Raw genomic sequence first — 19,432 nt, forward strand, 5'->3', positions numbered from 1 at the left:
ATGGTTAAATCATTTAAAAGATACCGTTAATAAAGGAAAGTGGACTCTTGAAGAAGATAATTTATTAAAAATCAAATATCAACAAATTGATCCAAAATGGAAATATATGGAGCAATTTTTCCCTGGAAGAACATCGATTAGTATTCGAAATAGATTTAATTGCCTTCACAGGTATAATAATCTTTATGCATATAAAAATATAATAAGTAACCCATATCAAGTTCCATTTTATCAAGTTAATCAGTTTCAAACATATCCAACACAACCTATAACCATGCATTCACCAAGTCCTACTAGTATTTCAAATAAAACACAAGAAAATATTATACAAACAACGAACCCTATTGAAGAAAATACAATATTAAGTAGTGAATCATATGCTGATCTTATTGAAGATAATATTTTTGATTTTGATTTCTATGGATTGAATTTTATGAATGATATGTAAAGATTTTTATATTTAAATATTTTTTCAGACTCAGAATTAATACCAAATCATATTATCAAATATTAGATACATTCATACATATTTTTTTCAATTTAAAAATAAAATTCCAAATTGGAAAATACATTGTTTATATTTAAAATGATAATAATCTTTCTTATTGAGTTTTCAACATACTAGATATGCATATGTTTTTGTGACATATTTAAACATGAATTCCTTCAAACACAATTGAGTTTGAATATATAGTAAATATAACTTAATTCATTTTTGTGTTAAATTATTGTAAACATATTTCTATATTTTGCTTCTTTTTTTCGAAGACAAAATATTTTTATTTTGCAAAAAGAAGTTATTACTGTACACAAGAATGAGTATTTATTTAAAAGAAAAACTTACAAAAACGATGCTAAAGTTCTCTAGATTTGGTGATTGAGTAATCATTACAAAACAAGATTTCACTTAGGATTTTATTCGACCGCTTATAAATTCAAAAAATGGAATTTTTCGGTTTTAAAATGCAATTTGATGAATCTTTATATCCAATTCAAACAATTATTAGCGCAGTAGAACAATCTCAAATTCCAAGCCCAAATCAACAAGATGCTATAAATTATCTAGAGAATTGGTCACAAACAGCAAATTCAATTTTTACTGCACTTGAAATTATCCAAACAGAACAAGTTAGTGAAATTGCAAAATATTTTTCTTCTGTACTTATTTCAAATAAGATTCCACAAATATGGGGAAAAATTGATGATGAAGAAAAAAATATTTTTTTCAAGAATTCACTTTTGGAAATTGCATTTCAAATGGATCCAAATAACATTATACAAACAAACCTCATGCGTGGTGCCTCTGTTATAGCTTTATTTGAATGGCCTGAAGAATGGAAAGAGTTTGGGAATTACATTTTCCCTCCTGATGAAATTCAAGAACCAATACTTTTAAATTCATTCAAACTTTTAAGTGAATTTGTTGATCTTATCAGTTCATCGCAATTTATTACATTAAAACGCTGTCAAGACTTAAAAAATTATTTTGCTGATCATTCATCAATCTTACGAAATCGTATTTTTAATGCATTTAATTCAAGCGAACCCTATCTAATATATGCACTCAACATATATAATGCTCTTTTACTTTGGTCACCGCTTTCTGAAGTTGTTAATTTGGATGTCATCAAAAAATTAACGTACGTTTTCTTAACGTACGAACCGACGGTTATTCCATCGTTAAAATGTCTTCGTACAATTTTCTTAAGTCGTTCTGATTCATCAACATCTTTTCAACTTTATTCACCTTTTTTAGTACATTCATTATCCACAGGTACCTTTCCAAACAAACAACCCATTACAACGAATCCCGAAATTGTTAAATTTTTAGTTCAGTTTTTATATATATTTATACCAATATATGAATTTGTTTTTATATCAGGTGTAAAAGATCTTGATTCTGAACATATGGTTTTTCTAATTGATGACAATGTTACAAATCTTGTAAATACATTAAATGTCAATCAGATCCAAGCCAATGCGTTACATGAAGAACTTAACCATTTAGTTCAAATAATATTATCGTTCGATTCCAATTTAATTGATGATACGTATTGGCAATTATGGTATGACGTCTTACGAAGAATATCATTCGAAACACTTCATAACCTAAAGAACACTCCAACGACAAATTTTTTCAAGCCATTTATCCCCATAATTCGACAAACGTTATTTAATTCGATACAATATGCAATAAACGAAGAAAAGAATTGTCACATAATCGCAAAAAGCACATTAGTAATGTTTATTAATATCGATCCAAAAGGTACACTCGAGTTCTTAAATTCGCAATCGCCATCTCCACAATTATGTTATGCTGTTGGATGTTTAGAGTTTCTAATTGATATTCGAAATGAATTTGGTTCTTTATCTCAATTGATTATCGAACTTTATCAGCACGCTAAAGGTTGTAATGACCCAAATTACATTTGCGCGATTTTGTTTTGTCTTTCAAGAGCAACAAAATTCTTTATAGAATTACCTGATTTCTTTTCGGATTATATTGAGTTTGTAATCGATTGTATTAAAGAAGGTAATTCTGATGTTTCTACTGCTGCAACTCAATCGTTATATCATTTGATTCAAGAAAAATCAAACATTTTTAAAAAAGAGGATATTCATTTCATTGAACAATTAGTTGAAGGTTCGGAATTTTATTTGACAAATTTGAATTTCGAATCAGTTTTAAGAATGTTTAGGATTTGTTGCTGGTTAATTTGCTCAAATTTTTACGCAGAACATTCCAAAAGATTATTCCAGATTTTGTTCGCGCCGATACTCTCAATTTTGAATAACTTCACTCAAAATTCAAAGGAGACGTTTAGGAATTGTTTGGAAATTATTTCGGAATGCGTTTTTTGTTCATTATATGTGTCGCAATTGGTTTATGAGTTTATTGCTCCAACTTTATTGGGGTTGGCAAGGCTGTTTTTGCCAAATCAAACGATTCCAAATGAAATTTTGTCATCATTATTAAATGCGATTTCTTCATATCAAAGCGAATTGACGTATGAGAAATCAATGGAATCTATTGAGGAAATTTTCGGGTTAATGCTTTCTCGTGGTTATATAGAAGAAGCATTTTTCGATTATTTAAAAACACTTGTTATCACCTTTCAAGAAATCAATGAACTTTATGGTACAATACATCAATGTTTTATTGCTCCTGCTTTAACTTATAGCGATCCGCCATTAGCATCAATTTTCTTAATGCTTTCCAATTTCTCTCCAAATGTATTAGATATGAATTGGTTCATTTCTATTGCCATTCAGTCTTTAAGTGATTTAAGAAGTGATGTTAATCAGGCAGCTCTTAAGGCTTTGCAACGCTTAATGATGTCGATTGACGTAAATTCACTTTTTCAATTAGTTAATAATTCAATGGTGGTAATTTTAATTGCCCTTTTCAGAGGAATAACCGATACGATGCATCAACAGTCCTATGGTGATTTCATCGATTTCATTTTTTATTTCGTTCGTATGTGTATGGGATTACCAAATTTTGATAAAGACCAATTCAAGGTAACACTTATTAATGTGTTAAAAGAAGTTGTCGAGGAACCGAAACCACAATTTTTTGAGCAATTTATAAATTATCTTTTGGCGTCAATGTTTACAATATTCGATTTCAAAAATGCATTTAACAATTTCTTGATTACATTAAGAAAGGTTTCGCCTGGTGATAAAGATTTGTTCAAGATTAAGCCAACAAGATTCTCATCGATATTCGATATAATGTACAGCAAAGATTTCGGAAACGACGAAGTGTTCGTACTGGATAAAAATGGCTTGAGACCAATAAGTGATATCCAAAACACAAAAGTAAGCGATGAATAATTTATTTGTTTAAATAAAATGTAGAATTTGTTTTTTGTGTGTGTTAAGTATAAAACGTGAAAATTACGTGATCATCATGAAAGTTTTCAGTTCCTTTTCTGGCATTTTGATTGTAACAATATGTTTTATGGTTACATTTTAAGTGTGAAATGTATCATGATACAAATCAAGAACTAAGAAATAATCATTAAATTATTATTAGGTTTTTAAATTTAGATTTATGCCAAACAAATAATATCCTAAGTGTGCTTATAACCTTTCATGGTAGCAAAAACACATTACACTGAGAGTGTGTTTCTGTTTAATGAGATATTTATGAAGGAAGATGTAGCCGAACCAAATTCATTGTTAAAGATGTGCGAATTTGCTGAATCAGCAGATGAAATTTTACATGCAATAGAATTTAATGAAAATCAAAAATATTTTTTATTTTATTGTTTATTAATAATATATAAAGAAATAATATGTGAAGAAATGTGTTTGATATAACCGTTAATGTTCTGAATGAGAAACGATAGAATTTTCAACATAACGATGACTTTTTCTATGAAAACCGTTTTATCTATCGGCTGTTCAGCGATTTTTCAAGTTCATTTGACTTTCGGCCGATGTGTAGGCCTTGGAGGCATTGCAATAGGTATAAAGAAATCCGAACTTGATGAGTAATCATAATCTTCGGTAAATTTATTGTTTACCTTTGGTGACATATTTTCTATATCTGATGCATCGCTATAATAATATGAATCGTAATCAGAAAACGAAATGTTCACCAAACGCCTTAAGAACGGGCTTTTTCTTTTGTTGAGTATTATTGACTGATTCTTAGGCGGCGTCTTCAGTGCGTTTTTGTGAAATGGCTTTTGCAATGCTTCAGAACTTGTTGATGAATATCCATCAGAAGGTGAAACAGAGCCATTTCCACTTTCGCGAATGTATTTATCATTTTGGTATTGCTCTTTTCGCGTATTTTTATGCTTTGTTCGAATGGGCGTTTCATATGTTTCGACGTTTTTGTTGTTGCCGAATATGGAGTCAAAGACTTGCTGCGACTTTGGAGAGAAATTACTTTTGTTTTGCCCCGAAGTTTTGATTTTGCTTTCGTTTGATTTTATAGGACGCGTTTTCTGATTTGATTTAATTTCGTTTTCACGCGTTTTGTTATCTTTTGCACTTATTGAATGTGTTTTCTTCGTTTTGTTCTGCATTGGCGCGTCATCTATAGTATCGCTGTCTGTTTCTTCATTTACAGTTTTACTCTTTTCGAGTGTTTTATTTATTTTATCATTTGTTTTATGCGTATTACTTTTTGGTGTTCCATTTTTCGCTTTTGCACTTATTGAATGCGTTTTCTTCGTTTTGTTCTGCATTGGCATTTCATCTATAGTATCGCTGTCTGTTTCTTCATTTACAATTTTACTCTTTTCGAGCGTTTTATTTATTTTATCATTTGTTTTATGTGTATTACCTTTTGATGTTTCATTTTTCGCTTTTATGTTTATCGAATGTGTTTTCATCTTTTGATTTTGTTTTGTTATTTCGTTACTTGTACTACTGTCATTGCTTTCATTTGAACTTTTTCGATTTGCTTTATTTAAATTTTTTGCATCAGTTTTTATTTCATTTTTATTATTTTCTGTTGTTTTACTTATTTCTTTTGTTATATCTTTTTGTTTTACTGAATGTGTTTTATTCTTTTGGTTTTGTTTTGGCGATTCGCTTACATTAATATTTTCTTTTTCCTTTTTGTTCTTTTCCAATGCTTTGTTTATTTCGTTAAATGCATCTTTGTTACTTATTGAATGTGTTGCATCCTTTTTACTTTTTGGTGTTTCTTGTTTTGTATTACTTTCATCATCTGTACTTTTGTTTATTTCCATTGAGCTCTTTTTATGCGTTTTATCATTTTCTTTATCTGTATTTTCACCTTTGTTCTTTTCGGGTGTTTTCGTTTTACTATTGTTTCTCTTTTTGGTTCTTATTGAGCGTGTGCGCTTCTTTTTACTTTTTGGTGTTTCATTATCAGTTTCGTTTTTATTCTTTTCTGGAGTTTGCATTGTTTCATTTTTTGCATCTTTTGATCTCATTGAATGTGTTCTCTTCTTTTTACTTTTTGGAGTTTCATTACTTTTATCGTCAATTTTGTTGTTTGCATTTTCGGATAATTTAGAATTTTTATTATTTTTTTCTTTTGATCTTATTGAGTTTGTTCTCTTCTTTTGACTTTTCTGCGTTTCATTATTTATTTTAATTTTATCATATTCAGGAGTTTTAATTATTTCGTTATTCGCATCTTTTGATCTTATTGAGTGTGTTCTCTTCTTTTTACTTTTTGGCGTTTCATTATCCATTTCGTTTTTATTCTTTTCTGGAGTTTTATTTATTTTATTTGATTTGCCTTTTGATCTTATTGAGTGCGTTCTCTTCTTTTTACTTTTTGGCGTTTCATTATTTATTTTACTTTTATCAGTTATTGTTTCATCATTTGAACTCTCAGACAACACAAAAATGTCATTGGTATTCTCTTTGCTTCTTATTGAATGTGTTCTCTTCTTTTTATTTGATTTTAGTGTTTTTTCTTCTTCATTACTTTCTGATAGCTCAAAGTTATTATCAATTTTCTCTTTTGATTTTGTTGAATTTGTTTTCTTCTTTTTACTTTTCTTTGGAGTTTCTTTTTCTTCTTTATCTTTTGTAGGCGTTTGAATCATTTGATTTTCATCATTTATTTGTTCCATTTTATTTTTTGATTTTTTAATTTTTTCTGAATTTTTTCGTTTTGTTTTCTTATTTGATTTATTATCTTCTGCTTCACTTTTTTTATTTTGCGGCGTTTGGAATTTTTTCTTTTTCTTTTCATTTTCATCATGCAATTGAAAATCTTCGTTTGTATTTATTAACTTTGAGTTATCACTCTGTGTCAAATTTTTGAAAATTTTACTTTTCTTTGAAGAATTTGTTAAATATGTTAACAATGAATCGTCGTCATTATCATTTGATTGTATCATGAATATATCAGATTCATCTTTTTCTTCATTATTTTCATATAATTTATTCTTTATAGCTATAGCATCTGGATGAAATGTGAATGGATATTTATCATAATCTTCATAATTAAATACATAAAAAGGTTGAATATAATCATCGTTAAGTTCGATTTGAAATTTCGAAACTAATTCATTAAGTTGATCTAAATCCATTTTATTATTATTAACAAGATTTTGTAAGTCATTAATCGGAAAACTTATTATATCTTTTTCTTTATAATTCGAAATTTCATTTAAAAATTCGGAAATTTTTTCATCGTTTTCGGGATTTGAATCATCAAAATGTATAATATCAAGTTTCGGCTCACGATTAAATAAATTTCGTAAAGAATCATAAATTTCATTTCCACATTTATTATTTGATATATCGAATAACATTATAGTGCTCGAAGAATTTACAGCGTTAATAATTTTTATTGTATTTTTCCCTAAAAAATTTTCATTAATTCCTTTACATATAAATACTTTTAATGTCGAATTACATAAATATAATGAAAGATCATTAATATATTTATTACTACCTGGCGAAAAACATCCAGAAAGTGATAAAAGTATTAAAGATGTTTGATTCTCAAGAAATTTAATGAATGCTTTAGATAAACGATTTTGTTCCCATCGAAGTGATGTTAAGTTTTGAGTTTTTATTTTCCCGATATTTGAAGAGAAGTTTTCCCAACTTTCATTAGAAACATTCGCTTTACATAATGTAAGTGATGTACCTTTATTACAATTAGAGAGAAAGAATTGAAGAAATTCATTAAATGAATTTCCTTCAAATTGAACATCGTTTATGATTAATGAATGTAATGACTTAGGAAATATTTGTTTCTTATGTTGTTCATAACGAAAATAGTTTTCTGATACATTTAACATTTCAAGTTTATTAAGTTGAAATCGAATGATCCCATTAAAAACTTCTTCAATATTAAGATTACAATTAGATAAAGATAAAATACGGATAAAAGGTATGGATAGAAAGAGAGAATCAATGTCAATACATTTGGTTTCATTGAGAGAAAGAGAAATTAAAGAAGACTCTGAAAAAGTCGGCAATAGTGAAGTGCAGAAAAAGGGGAAAAGTGACGCATCAAATGAAGAGTGAAATCCAAGTGAATTAATCCTGTTATCACATAAACACTCTCCAATGGCTTCAAGGTGTGATTGATCAAAACTAGAGTTTTCAAAATAAAGTGAATTAATCATGGAAGTTGATATTTCATCTAAAAAATCAAAAAATGAGTCTGTAGCAGGACAGTCAATTGAAATGTGTTCAAGTGAATTAGAATCGGAAACAAGTTCTTTGAGTAAATTATATGTATCTTCACTAATTGGATTAGAAATCTTGACACCTGATACAAAATTACAAAGAGGTGCAATGTTTGAAAAAAGGAATAGCACGTCTTGGTTTTGGAGTTCAATAAATGTGCTATGAAATAATAGAAATTGTCTCATCGAAAGTAATTGACTTGAATCAAGATTTAAATGATTTTTCCGTACCAATTCTTCAAAGCGACAATGAACTCCATATGATGAAGGTAATTGATCTAAATGTTTAAATTTAAAATAACCTATTGTATTCAATTCTTTTTGTATAAGAATGTGTCTAATTGCATCTGAAATTGAGTTAACAAAAGAATCTAAATCTTCTGTTGTTAGTGTGAAAACATTATTTTCAAATTCAAAATAAATGCCTTTTTTCCCACCTGTTATATTTTCAATATCAAGCCAATTAAGCTTTTTCTTTAATGAACCACTTTTACTGAATATCTGTAAATTTAGCTCTGTTGTAATTGCTATTAATTTTCTTGAACCAATACATCTTTTAATTTTAATTTCTGTCGTAAAAAGGGGTGTTAATGAAGATTCTTTGACTAAATCCTGAGCTTTTTGAAATTTGGGATTCATTATGTAAGTAATTTAAGCCCAGGGAAGGAAAAAACGTTATTATGATAAAATAAACGTATACTTTTATCAAAATTTTTCTCAAAAAATAAGAAAATAAAGATAAGCGTTGTTTTTTTAGAGAAAAAAATAAATAACACTCCTTAAGGAAAGAAATAACTTGGTGGGAAGTAACTAAGGAATTGGAAATACATATAATTTCGAAATTACGAATTGAAAAATTCATCAAATATTGGATTAAACTGATCAACACCTGGTAGCTTGGCAAGGATTGGACGTAATTTTAATGGATTATGAACAATATTATTTATGATTTCTTGTGGAATTTCAATAATAAATGTATTACGAGAAGGGCTATGTGAAGGCTCATGGATATTTGGTCGTGAGTTTTGCTGGCTTTCCATTAATGATATTCTAATAGCTTTTTCGAGATCACTTTCTGCATCTTGATCATCCATAATATCGTATTCACGTGAAGCAGGATTATTTGCGTTGCTTGGCGTTTCTCCAATTGTTCTTCCAATTCCTTGATAAGGGCTTCTAAAATCCATAAAAATTTTAGCTAAAAAAAAGTAAAGTAATCAAAATCAGCTGACCCAAATTCAATACATTATTCAAAAGTTTAACAAAGTGCCAAAAAAAATTACAATGCATTTTTAACATATTATCTTCTAGATTTAAAGATTAATTACAAGCACCTAATTTAAATAAAAATTTTAATTAAATAATTTATCACTGATCTTAACCAATAAACGCATTAGGTGAGAAAAATTCGTTTAACTAAGTATTTTTACCTGAAAAATCCAATTTTTCCTTGACATGTATTTTATTGAAACAAATATGAGAGTTGTTGTAAAATTTTATCGCAGAGATCGTTTATTTTGTTTTCAGTTTTTTTGTGTACACAACTTTCGTTTACTTTTCTAAGGCCAAAACCGATATGGAAACTATCGGTTCTCATTCAATATGAGAAAATCCTTCTCTGAAATAATAATTGTAAACAGTCTCCTTCAAGTTTTGGGTGAATTTACCAAAGAATCAAGTATTTATCAATATAAATTGTTTACAATTAATTACTTCTTGAATTGTGAAAATTGTCTCTTTTTTAAAACCTTGAATTTTAATTATTTCCATCAATAAAATTATTTTAATATTTTATCTAAATTTCGATCAAAATAACTTTTTGATCAGTTATGCTACGTGGACCATCGTTTGTGATATCAAAATTGTAATAAACCGCCATGTTTGTGAATAAAAAATATTCTTTATGAATCAGGTTTCCAAGAAGTTTCCTCTTCTCATATATTTTCCTGGAAGGTGCGTTATTAAAGCCAGTGTTTATCCAACATCAACTATTGCCGATTTAAAAAGAATTACACCTTATGAATCAGCAACATTTCTATTTAATGGACAACTTCTTAGTGAAAATCTTTCTTTTGAATTTTATGGAATTAAACCTCGAGACGTTTTGGTTATAATCCAGTCAAGTCAGCCAAGCGATTCTTCAAGATGGCTCTCATTAACCCGTGATACAGATTCTTTCACAGATAGAATTTCATCAATAATTAACCAGAAAACGTCACGCGAAGCCGCAAGGATTCGTGATTTTCAATTGGTCAGAATGGAAAGAAAACCTAGAACTTTTAGGAAATTGTGTTTTGCCAAAATGTCAAGAATTGGAGAAATAACAACACAATGCAATAACATCCCTACCAACACATCATATCAAAAGCCAGATATGCCAAGTACAGAAGCATTACCTTCATTTTGGGATTATCCTGCTCCCACACCTCAAAGCAACTGTCACAAAAGCCCGTTAACGATGACATTCACAAATGATACAGATGAAGGGTCTTTGAAACTTCAAACTTAGCGGATTAGAAGATCGATTTCCTTTATCATGTTATTTGTTTTTTATTAAACATTATTTAAACACAAATTAACCGAGCAGATTCAATTAAAAACGATGACGCTCTTCACAATTTATACTTGAATTAATTCAAAAAGTTATAACTTTTCACCAGAAAAACCGCGCGTTGACATATGACAGCGGTTTTTCCTTCAGAAATAACTTTGGCACTTTTTGAATAAATGTTGATGAAAATTCACTCAAAATATGTTTTCTTTACATGAAATATTTTTTAAAGGTCATTTTTTTGTGTAGACCTTTAGCCAATCTGATAAATATTCTAATTAATTAGAATTTTCTTAAAATTAGAGAATTGAATTTTTGACATCAAATTTTTATTAAATTATAAGTAAAAAACTGAACCGAGTTCATAAGTTGTACTAACAAACCTAAAAATTGTAAAAAACTCATGTGAAAACAAGATTATAACATTTTGGAGAAATGTTTCTTCTCGAAGACAAACCGTCTTTTTGACTTCACTTTTTGATGGGGTACCCCCGCGTAAACGGTCTCTATCCAAAGTTGTTCAAACAAAGTTATTGAATAATTAATTAGCCAATGTTTCGCTCAAGGTACGACGGCGATGCCACAACATTTTCACCAGAAGGACGCATTCTCCAAGTAGAAAATGCCATGAAAGCTGTTCAACAAGGAATGCCTACAGTAGCCATTCGCTCACGAACACATGCAGTACTTGCATGCATTATGCATAATCCATCAGAATTTTCATCATATCAACCAAAGATATTCAAAATTGACGAACACATTGGTGTAGCAATTTCTGGCTTAACAGCTGATGGCCGTGGACTTTGCAAATTACTCAGAAACGAATGTATCCAACACAAATTTGCTTATGGAAGCGAAATCAAAGTTGTAGAGCTTGCTGATATTGTTGCTGAAAGGTCACAAAAGAAAACTCAAAAATATGATAAAAGACCATATGGAGTTGGCTTGTTAATGATTGGTGCTGGCTCTGATGGTGTTCGCTTATTCGAAACCTGCCCAAGTGGAGAGAATTGGGAGTATAATGCCCAAGCAATTGGAAGACGCGCCCAAGCCGGAAAGACTTATTTGGAACAACACTTAGCTGAGTTCGAAAATTGCGATCGCGACTCGTTAATCAAACACGCATTAAAGGCAATCAATGATTGCTCATCAAAAGAAGAGATAAATATCGAATCCATTGCTGTTGGCGTTGTTGGCATTGACGAACCATTTGAAATTCTTGAGGGTGAACAACTTCGCTGTTACATTGATCAAAATTAAAACATTCATCTTAATTTTTTAACTATTTTATTTTAAAGTGAAATAGGTTCGAACCTGATTTCAAAACGAAACAAGTAAAAGTCAAAATATAGTAAATTATTTTTGACGCATCAGAGAAAAAACATTTGAATATAAAAAGATAATAATGTTTTGTATTTGACATATGTATTAGCTTACTAAAGCTTCATCTTAAGTTAATAAAGATTTGATGTTTTCTAATTCTTTTGGTAACTTTAAGATCTCAAATATTTTTTCTGCAAAATTTAACGTGCAACAAATTGACACTTTTTAATGCTCATTAGATCTCTTGAAAACAAGTTTTAGAACATTTCCTTTATCTTAAAAAAGAAAAAAAAGGAAAAAGAAGCCTTTTAACGGTATGACATTTGTCTGCGAACGCGTGCACCTTGACCACCAAACTTCTTTGGTTCCATACGACGTGGATCTGCAACAAGGAGTGTACGATCGTAATCTAAGAGAACCTTCTTGATTTCATCTTTAGCTTGTTCGTCAACATATTTTTGGTAATATGCAACAATGGCTTTGGCAATTGCTTGTCTAATTGCATAGATTTGGGCAACACTACCACCACCATGGCAACGAAGACGTATATCGAGGTTCTTATATTTGTCTTCACCGATAAGAAGAAGTGGTTCCATAAGTTTGGCTTTAAGTGTCTCAGTGCCAACAAGGCCAAGTGGAACACCATTTAACTTGATGAGGCCAGAGCCTTCCTTGCAGTAAGCAATTGCTGTTGCTGTCTTCTTGCGTCCGAAAACCTGAACACTTTTCATCGAAAGGTCAGCCATAACCGCCCAAATGGAGGTTTTGACACCATTGCACCGTTACCGTAATGGTTTCATTTGTGAACCACTATAAATAATCACTGAACTTAATGATCTTCTAACTTTAAAATTATTTTATCATGACTGAATTTAAGTTGGACTTTTTAAATTTGCGCGCTATGTCGAAATAATTGAAGCACTTCAAAGTAAATCACAAAAATGGCTTAAGTTAATCGATATTTAAGATGCTAATGCTAATTAAGAAACATATATAATAAAAAACGCTCGTAAGTGATACAACTTGACAAGCAATTAAAGAATTATTATTACATTTTTTGCTTTTTATCTTTTTGGTATTTATGAAATAATTTTATTTTATTCTTTACTTTCATTTAAACCAGTTTTTACATCATCTGGAATTTTCTGCAAGTAAATTCCGATTTGAAAAGTTTGATGTGCTTTTGGTGGGCCTTTAGACCAATCATTTCCTGTCGCTACTACGAAATAATCATCTCCATTCGAAAAAGCGCAAGCAGTTATCGGGACATTGCCTTGAAAAGGTTTTACCATATTATAACCTTTTAAGGCATTTATAAATTGAATTTGAGGAGAAGCAGGCTGGATTGAGAAGTTTACACCGGAGCAGACAATGGCCATTTCCAGATCAGGGCTATAGGCAACACAATTTGCAGGATAGAGTGCACACTTACCTGCTGCAACATGCCGAAACAAATTTTGAACAAAGTATTCACCACCAATGGAAAATTCGGCATCACCTAATGTATTTACAGCAATATACCCACGTTTTGTAGCTGCTATTGAAGTTATTTGTTGTCCAACATGCGCAGAGTCATTGATACCAATTGGGACGACATTTTCTTGAATAGTTTGAGCATCTAAATTTATACTTGATAAATATGGTTTTGTTTGGGATGGCGCATTGGGGTTTGATTCTATTCCACAAATGTACAACATGTCTTCATATAAGTCAATATCGATGATTTTAAGATTTGTCTTATATAATAATAATTGATTACGTAATGTGTCCATTCGTACTGATGTGTCTTTTGGATTATAATAAAATATTAGTGCATACCTGTCACCTTTTTCTGGATCAACACATGAAGTTGCAACAATTAATACATCTAAACGTGAGTACCAGCGAAGACCTGTAATCGGTCCTAAGCCTTTGTAATAGCTTTGAACGCATGTTGGTGTAGCTGGTGAACATGTTTTTAAGTTCTTATCAACATTTGTGGGGGTGCTTGTTTGAAATAATGACTTGGATGCTGTGGAATTTGTTTGTGTATTAAAACCAGTTTTTAAAGTTGAGTTTGTAGTTTTTTGAGTTTCTAAAGAAGAACTATTAGTTGTACTACCACCAAAAGAAAAAGTACTATATGCTGACCCTGTACCCTCAATTGAAACACAATAAACATTTCCATCTGTTGCTCCAAAGTAAACATTTTGATCACTACCATCAAAACAACAACGAAGAATGGGAATTTGATGAGTTGTTGTATAAAATTTGGGTTCGGCTTTCCAACTATTGAACTGCCACACTCGAAGAGTAGAATCCCAAGAAGATGCTGCTAAATATGTATTAGATGACGAAAATGTTAAACATGAAACAGTATCTCCAGGGGCATCTGGTAATGAAACAGCTTTTACAGCTGTTGAACGAGACCCATAGTTGTAGTATGAATTATATGTTGTTTTTTTGTCGCCGTAGCCGCCGTAACCATAATAAGAACCACCATAATAGGACATTGAGCCTACTTGGACGGCCGTTTAACTCTCTTTCTTGAAGGTGTCAAACAAATCTTACTCACATTAGTTTGTGTAGTACAATCAGTATTTATACTTGTATACATCTGTTTTTATGTGGCAGCGAATGTTCAATTAAAAATCATGAGATGGGATTTAAACAAATGAAATATTTCAAAAATTTAATGAATCAATAATTAATTAAATTAATCAAAAAATGAATAAAAATTAAAAAACATTTTGAAACATTGTCATAATTTACAAATATATTAATATAGTATTTTAATAAAAATAATCAAAAAGAAGAAAAAAATGGATTTTGACCGTTTATTATTTTTGCGGTTTTGTCGGACCATTTTTGGCATGGAAGAAGGCTCCGCAGAATTTTCAGATTTCATCAAAAATGGTGATATCATTCAAGGGCTTGCTGACATGGGAATTGTTGATCCTTCAGAAATTCAAGTTAAAGCTCTTCCATTAATTGTTTCAGGAAAAAATGTTCTTGCAAATGCACCATGTGGATGCGGTAAAACCATAGCATTTCTTGCGGGAATAATGAACATTATTGATAAAAATTTGAAAGATATTCAAGCGATTTATCTAGCACCAACGCGCGAATTAGTCAAACAGACACGTGATGTATTTGATCCAATCAATAAATACATCGAACTTACCAGTGGAGTATCTGTTGGTACTGATTCTATTGTTGTTGGTAATCCTCAATTTATTTTTGGAACTCCAGGCTCAATTCAAAAACTGTACAAAGATCGAAAAGGATTTCCTAAATGTAAATTCCTTGTTATTGATGAAGCTGATGAACTCATTACAGCTAAATCACATAGAGGTTCTACAAAATTTCTCATTGAACAACTCAAGAAACAGAAATGTCAATTCGGATTCTTCTCAGCCACGTTTTCGCCAAACACCACAAAGTTCCTTTCAACTATTGCTGGTGATGTAATAGAAGTCAAGATAACTCCAAAAGAAAGCAAAGTCCAACATTGGTATGTTATGCTTAATCAAGGAACAAAAGAAGAACAACACAAAGAAGCCACAGATGCTCTCCTAGAGCTTAACAAACACATTCCTACCGGTCAGATATATATATTCGCCAACCGTCGCGATGAAGTTGAAGCTATTGCAGAGGACCTAAACAAAGGCGGATTCGAATGTCGTGCTTTCAGTGGAAAACTTACTCCAGGTGAAAGAGATTCAGTCATCCAAGATTTCAGAAAAGAGAAGATCAAAGTTTTGGTTGCCACAGATGTTCTTCAAAGAGGCATTGATATTCCAAACACATATTTAGTTGTTAATTGGGGATTCCCATCTTGTAAAGGAGTTGGAACAAATATTAGTGATTCATACTCTTACATCCACAGATCAGGAAGAGCCGGAAGATTCGGCCGTCCTGGAATTTGTTTGTCAATTATATTTAATGAGGAACAAGAAAAGGCATTAAAGAATGTTATTGAGAAGAGGCCTGACATTACAGAACTTAAGAAGATAGATTGGCATCACTTCGAAGAACTTCCTAAAGAAGAAAGCCTCAATCAGGAAGAAAATCATGAGGAATAAACTTATTCCATTAATTTTTCAATGTGTTTCAATGAAAGATTTTGTAAATCATCTGAAAACTTGAAGTTTTTGAATAAATATCGTATTTTATGACGATATTGAAGATTTTGTGGGTTTGGACGCGCACAAATTGTGAACGCGGTGATTTTACTTGACCAATTAAACAGTCAATTTTTTGAATAGGAAATGATAAGAAAAATGGAGTAAAAATGGATTTATTGATGAAAATAAGGATAACTTGATTATAAAAGCTTACTAAATATCAACGCCTGCATGTGTTTGATGTTAGATATGATTTAAATTTAAAAAATATGAAAATGTTCTTTCTTATTTCTTAAAAAAAATGAGAAAAAATGGTTGCTTCTAATTAAGGATTTAATAAAGACAAATCCTAAACGAAAATAATTCATCAATATGAATTGAAATTTACGTTTTTGATTTAGTCATCATCGAAAAAAATCACCGTTTATTCCGATTGAATTTGAATTCAATGCCCAGAATTGAGCTTTTAATTTTTGAGTTTTGAGTATTGTTCGTACGTAGCGGTTAAACCGTAAGAAACAATGAAAACAAAACATAAATTTTGGATTAAACACACAATTTTTTAATAAATAATCAATACGTTGAGTTACACCTAAAATTATTAAAAACATTTCCTCAAAGTTTAATATACTTTATAATGTATTTTGTAACTTTCCACAAACGAACACGAAAAATCTCTAACCGTTATGGCGGTTGTTATTTTGTCCATGAACATCCAGCATATTAAATTCATTACCCACATTCCAACACCAGAACCAATCCCACTACAAGAAAAACCAATTTGCCAGGTCGGGAACTATCTTTTGGTCAAAAAAATTGGAAGTGGATCTTTTTCAAAAGTCTATCTATCCATAGACAGGGAAACACAGAAAACATATGCGGTTAAAAGGATCAAACTAAAGACACTTATAAAAACTCCAGATGGTGTTAACCAATTGGATCGTGAAATTAATCTCATGAGGAATTTAGAACACAAAAACATTCTTAAACTTTATGACGTATTTATTTCAAAAGATCGCAAAGTGGCTTTTTTAGTTCTTGAACATGCAGACAAAGGATCAATTTTGAGTTTACTAAGGAAAGGTGCACTTACAGTTAATTCAATCAGATCCATTATGAAACAAGTTGCAAGTGCTCTTTCATACATGCATTCCAAAGGATATGTTCACCAAGATATTAAACCTGCAAATGTTTTGATGAACTCATCTGGAAAAGCAATGTTAGGCGACTTTGGAATTGGTCATAGCTTCAAGAGTGCTGCGATGGTTATGGGCTCTCCTGCGTTCCAAGCTCCAGAAGCTTTAGGTACATTTGATGATGAAATTGATGAAATTCCGCAAGTTGAAGATCAATGTCCACAAGTTAAAGAAGACATTTGGGCTCTGGGTGTTACACTTTATCAAATGCTTTTCCAAAAACTTCCATATACGGGAGAAAATCTATATGAAATTGTCGAAAACATCAGAGAGAAGGCTTTAGTTATACCAAAAGTATCATTCCAGGTACCAGAGGATTTAATCCGAGGAATGTTACAACCAGATCCTCATAAACGATATACTCTTGATCAAGTATTAGCGCATCCATTCATTAGAGATGCCGATGATTTTGTCACAGACTTTATCACTAATGATCCCCCTCTTGTGCCACAAGATTTTGAGGAGAATCGAAAGATAAATAATATCGAAGTGATCAGATGCGGAAGTGATTTCATGTTTTCTAAAATCGCAGAGGAGCTAAACATGAGCGCGAGAAGATTCATTACAGCAAGTGAACATTGTTCAAGCTATAATCCAAGGGTTGCCAGAAAGAGACTTCTCCCACCAGAAATACCGCAGGGTTCAACTCTATTGTCACATCCAATGTCAGACAAGGTATCACCTCAAGATTCACCGATACCATATATTGGAAGAACATATTCTCCAAAGCCAATTCGGCGTTTTGGGTTTCCGTTCTAATACGGATGTTTGTATCAGCGCTTTAAGTAAACATTTTTTAGTATTCAATCTGTATATTGATCAACATTGATTAAATTTATTCGATTTTACCGGTGAATAAAAATTTTTTGTTAGAGTTTTGTTTGATGAAAGCACATCGAACTTTGTTTTCTACAATAAGTAGGGTTCAGTTTGATTGTGGTTTTGCAGCCTGGTTTTACTTTAAATAAAGTACTTAAAATATTTTACAATCATATGATTGAGTGCACAAGTTAACCCAAAAAAATTAAAATAACATTTCAAATATTAAAATAAAATTAGAAAATATTTTTAATAACCATTTAATAAGATTCTGTTATGTATGATATTTATGTTATCATTAAACATTTATTGTATTATTATCAAGACTGAATTTATAAACTGAAAGCCATGCTAACATTTTAGATAACATTGAAACTTGATAAAAGTATCCCAATACATGTAAAGATAGAAACGAACATCATCATCATAATGGATAAATCTCATTATTATTTAATGATATTTTTGAATTTCTTGGATTAAATATAAAAATATTTTCCATAAGCCATTCAAAAAAATAAGCAGAAAAGTTTCCATAAAAAGTCACATTTATTTGTAATTTTGAAATCATTATTTTTTCTCCCTTTTTATGATTTTTGATTCCTTAGATATGGATATATAAATATTTATTTTGAGAAATGAATAATCTTCATATAAATTTCCTATAAAGCTTAATTTAAAAAAAAAAACATGCCAAATACAAAGTAACTCTCAAAAAAAGTGGTAAATAGATGATATAAGAACGTTTAAAACACGTTATTTGAGTTCATTTCATCCAAATGTTTGAAAAGTCAGAAAAATTAGATACGGTTAACTCCAAACGCCCAAACAAAGTCAACAACTTTTTGAATGTTTATAAACATTAATAATATTAATTCAATTTTTCAAAATATTAGATTTAATTCATTCAAATTTGATTTTTTCCGTTTGACTTGTGTTTAAATCCAATATCTACAAAATAGTATGTTTATTTATCTATGGGCAGAGGACTCACGATATTTAGATAAATTGTTGACAATGGCATTATTAATGAGTTCATGATCTCTCATGTGTCAAAAAAATTGTCAAATTTTACGCTTACAAAAAAAGAAAACTCCATAGAAAAATATGTATTTGTGAAAGTATTAAAATATTTCAATTTCTAAAAAATATAACAAAGAAGCAAATCAATTATCATATGATAAACAATGTGTACAATATATGTATAAAATATAAATGAAAATAAATGAACAAGTAACAAGATATTTTAGAATAAGTTTTTAACATCATTTTAAAAACCGCCAGTTGTCATTC

The 19,432-nt window shown here is 30.3% G+C and overlaps 6 protein-coding genes across 6 annotated transcripts; 3 read left to right on the forward strand and 3 right to left on the reverse strand.

Annotated features, from left to right (window-relative positions):
- Positions 1 to 8,989: 8,989 nt before the first annotated feature.
- On the reverse strand, positions 8,990 to 9,334 carry GO595_009278 (uncharacterized protein; the record flags this gene model as incomplete). Its single annotated transcript, XM_067922946.1, has 1 exon — positions 8,990 to 9,334. One exon carries the CDS (start codon positions 9,332 to 9,334, stop codon positions 8,990 to 8,992), a length of 345 nt encoding a protein of 114 aa, XP_067770280.1.
- A 1,916-nt stretch (positions 9,335 to 11,250) lies between these two features.
- GO595_009279 (20S proteasome subunit alpha type 1) lies at positions 11,251 to 11,958 on the forward strand (the record flags this gene model as incomplete). The annotated part of the gene is made up of 1 exon (XM_067922947.1): positions 11,251 to 11,958. One exon carries the CDS (start codon positions 11,251 to 11,253, stop codon positions 11,956 to 11,958), a length of 708 nt encoding a protein of 235 aa, XP_067770281.1.
- A 371-nt stretch (positions 11,959 to 12,329) lies between these two features.
- GO595_009280 (40S ribosomal protein S16) lies at positions 12,330 to 12,767 on the reverse strand (the record flags this gene model as incomplete). The annotated part of the gene is made up of 1 exon (XM_067922948.1): positions 12,330 to 12,767. The coding sequence occupies one exon, from the start codon at positions 12,765 to 12,767 to the stop codon at positions 12,330 to 12,332; it is 438 nt and encodes a 145-aa protein (XP_067770282.1).
- A 351-nt stretch (positions 12,768 to 13,118) lies between these two features.
- On the reverse strand, positions 13,119 to 14,513 carry GO595_009281 (mRNA export factor-like; the record flags this gene model as incomplete). The annotated part of the gene is made up of 1 exon (XM_067922949.1): positions 13,119 to 14,513. One exon carries the CDS (start codon positions 14,511 to 14,513, stop codon positions 13,119 to 13,121), a length of 1,395 nt encoding a protein of 464 aa, XP_067770283.1.
- A 360-nt stretch (positions 14,514 to 14,873) lies between these two features.
- GO595_009282 (ATP-dependent RNA helicase DBP5) lies at positions 14,874 to 16,085 on the forward strand (the record flags this gene model as incomplete). Its single annotated transcript, XM_067922950.1, has 1 exon — positions 14,874 to 16,085. The coding sequence occupies one exon, from the start codon at positions 14,874 to 14,876 to the stop codon at positions 16,083 to 16,085; it is 1,212 nt and encodes a 403-aa protein (XP_067770284.1).
- A 749-nt stretch (positions 16,086 to 16,834) lies between these two features.
- GO595_009283 (CAMK family protein kinase) lies at positions 16,835 to 18,082 on the forward strand (the record flags this gene model as incomplete). The annotated part of the gene is made up of 1 exon (XM_067922951.1): positions 16,835 to 18,082. The coding sequence occupies one exon, from the start codon at positions 16,835 to 16,837 to the stop codon at positions 18,080 to 18,082; it is 1,248 nt and encodes a 415-aa protein (XP_067770285.1).
- Positions 18,083 to 19,432: the final 1,350 nt, after the last annotated feature.

The sequence above is a fragment of the Histomonas meleagridis genome (assembly GCF_020186115.1).
Source record: "Histomonas meleagridis strain 2922-C6/04-10x chromosome Unknown contig_9, whole genome shotgun sequence".
NCBI lineage: Eukaryota > Parabasalia > Tritrichomonadida > Dientamoebidae > Histomonas > Histomonas meleagridis.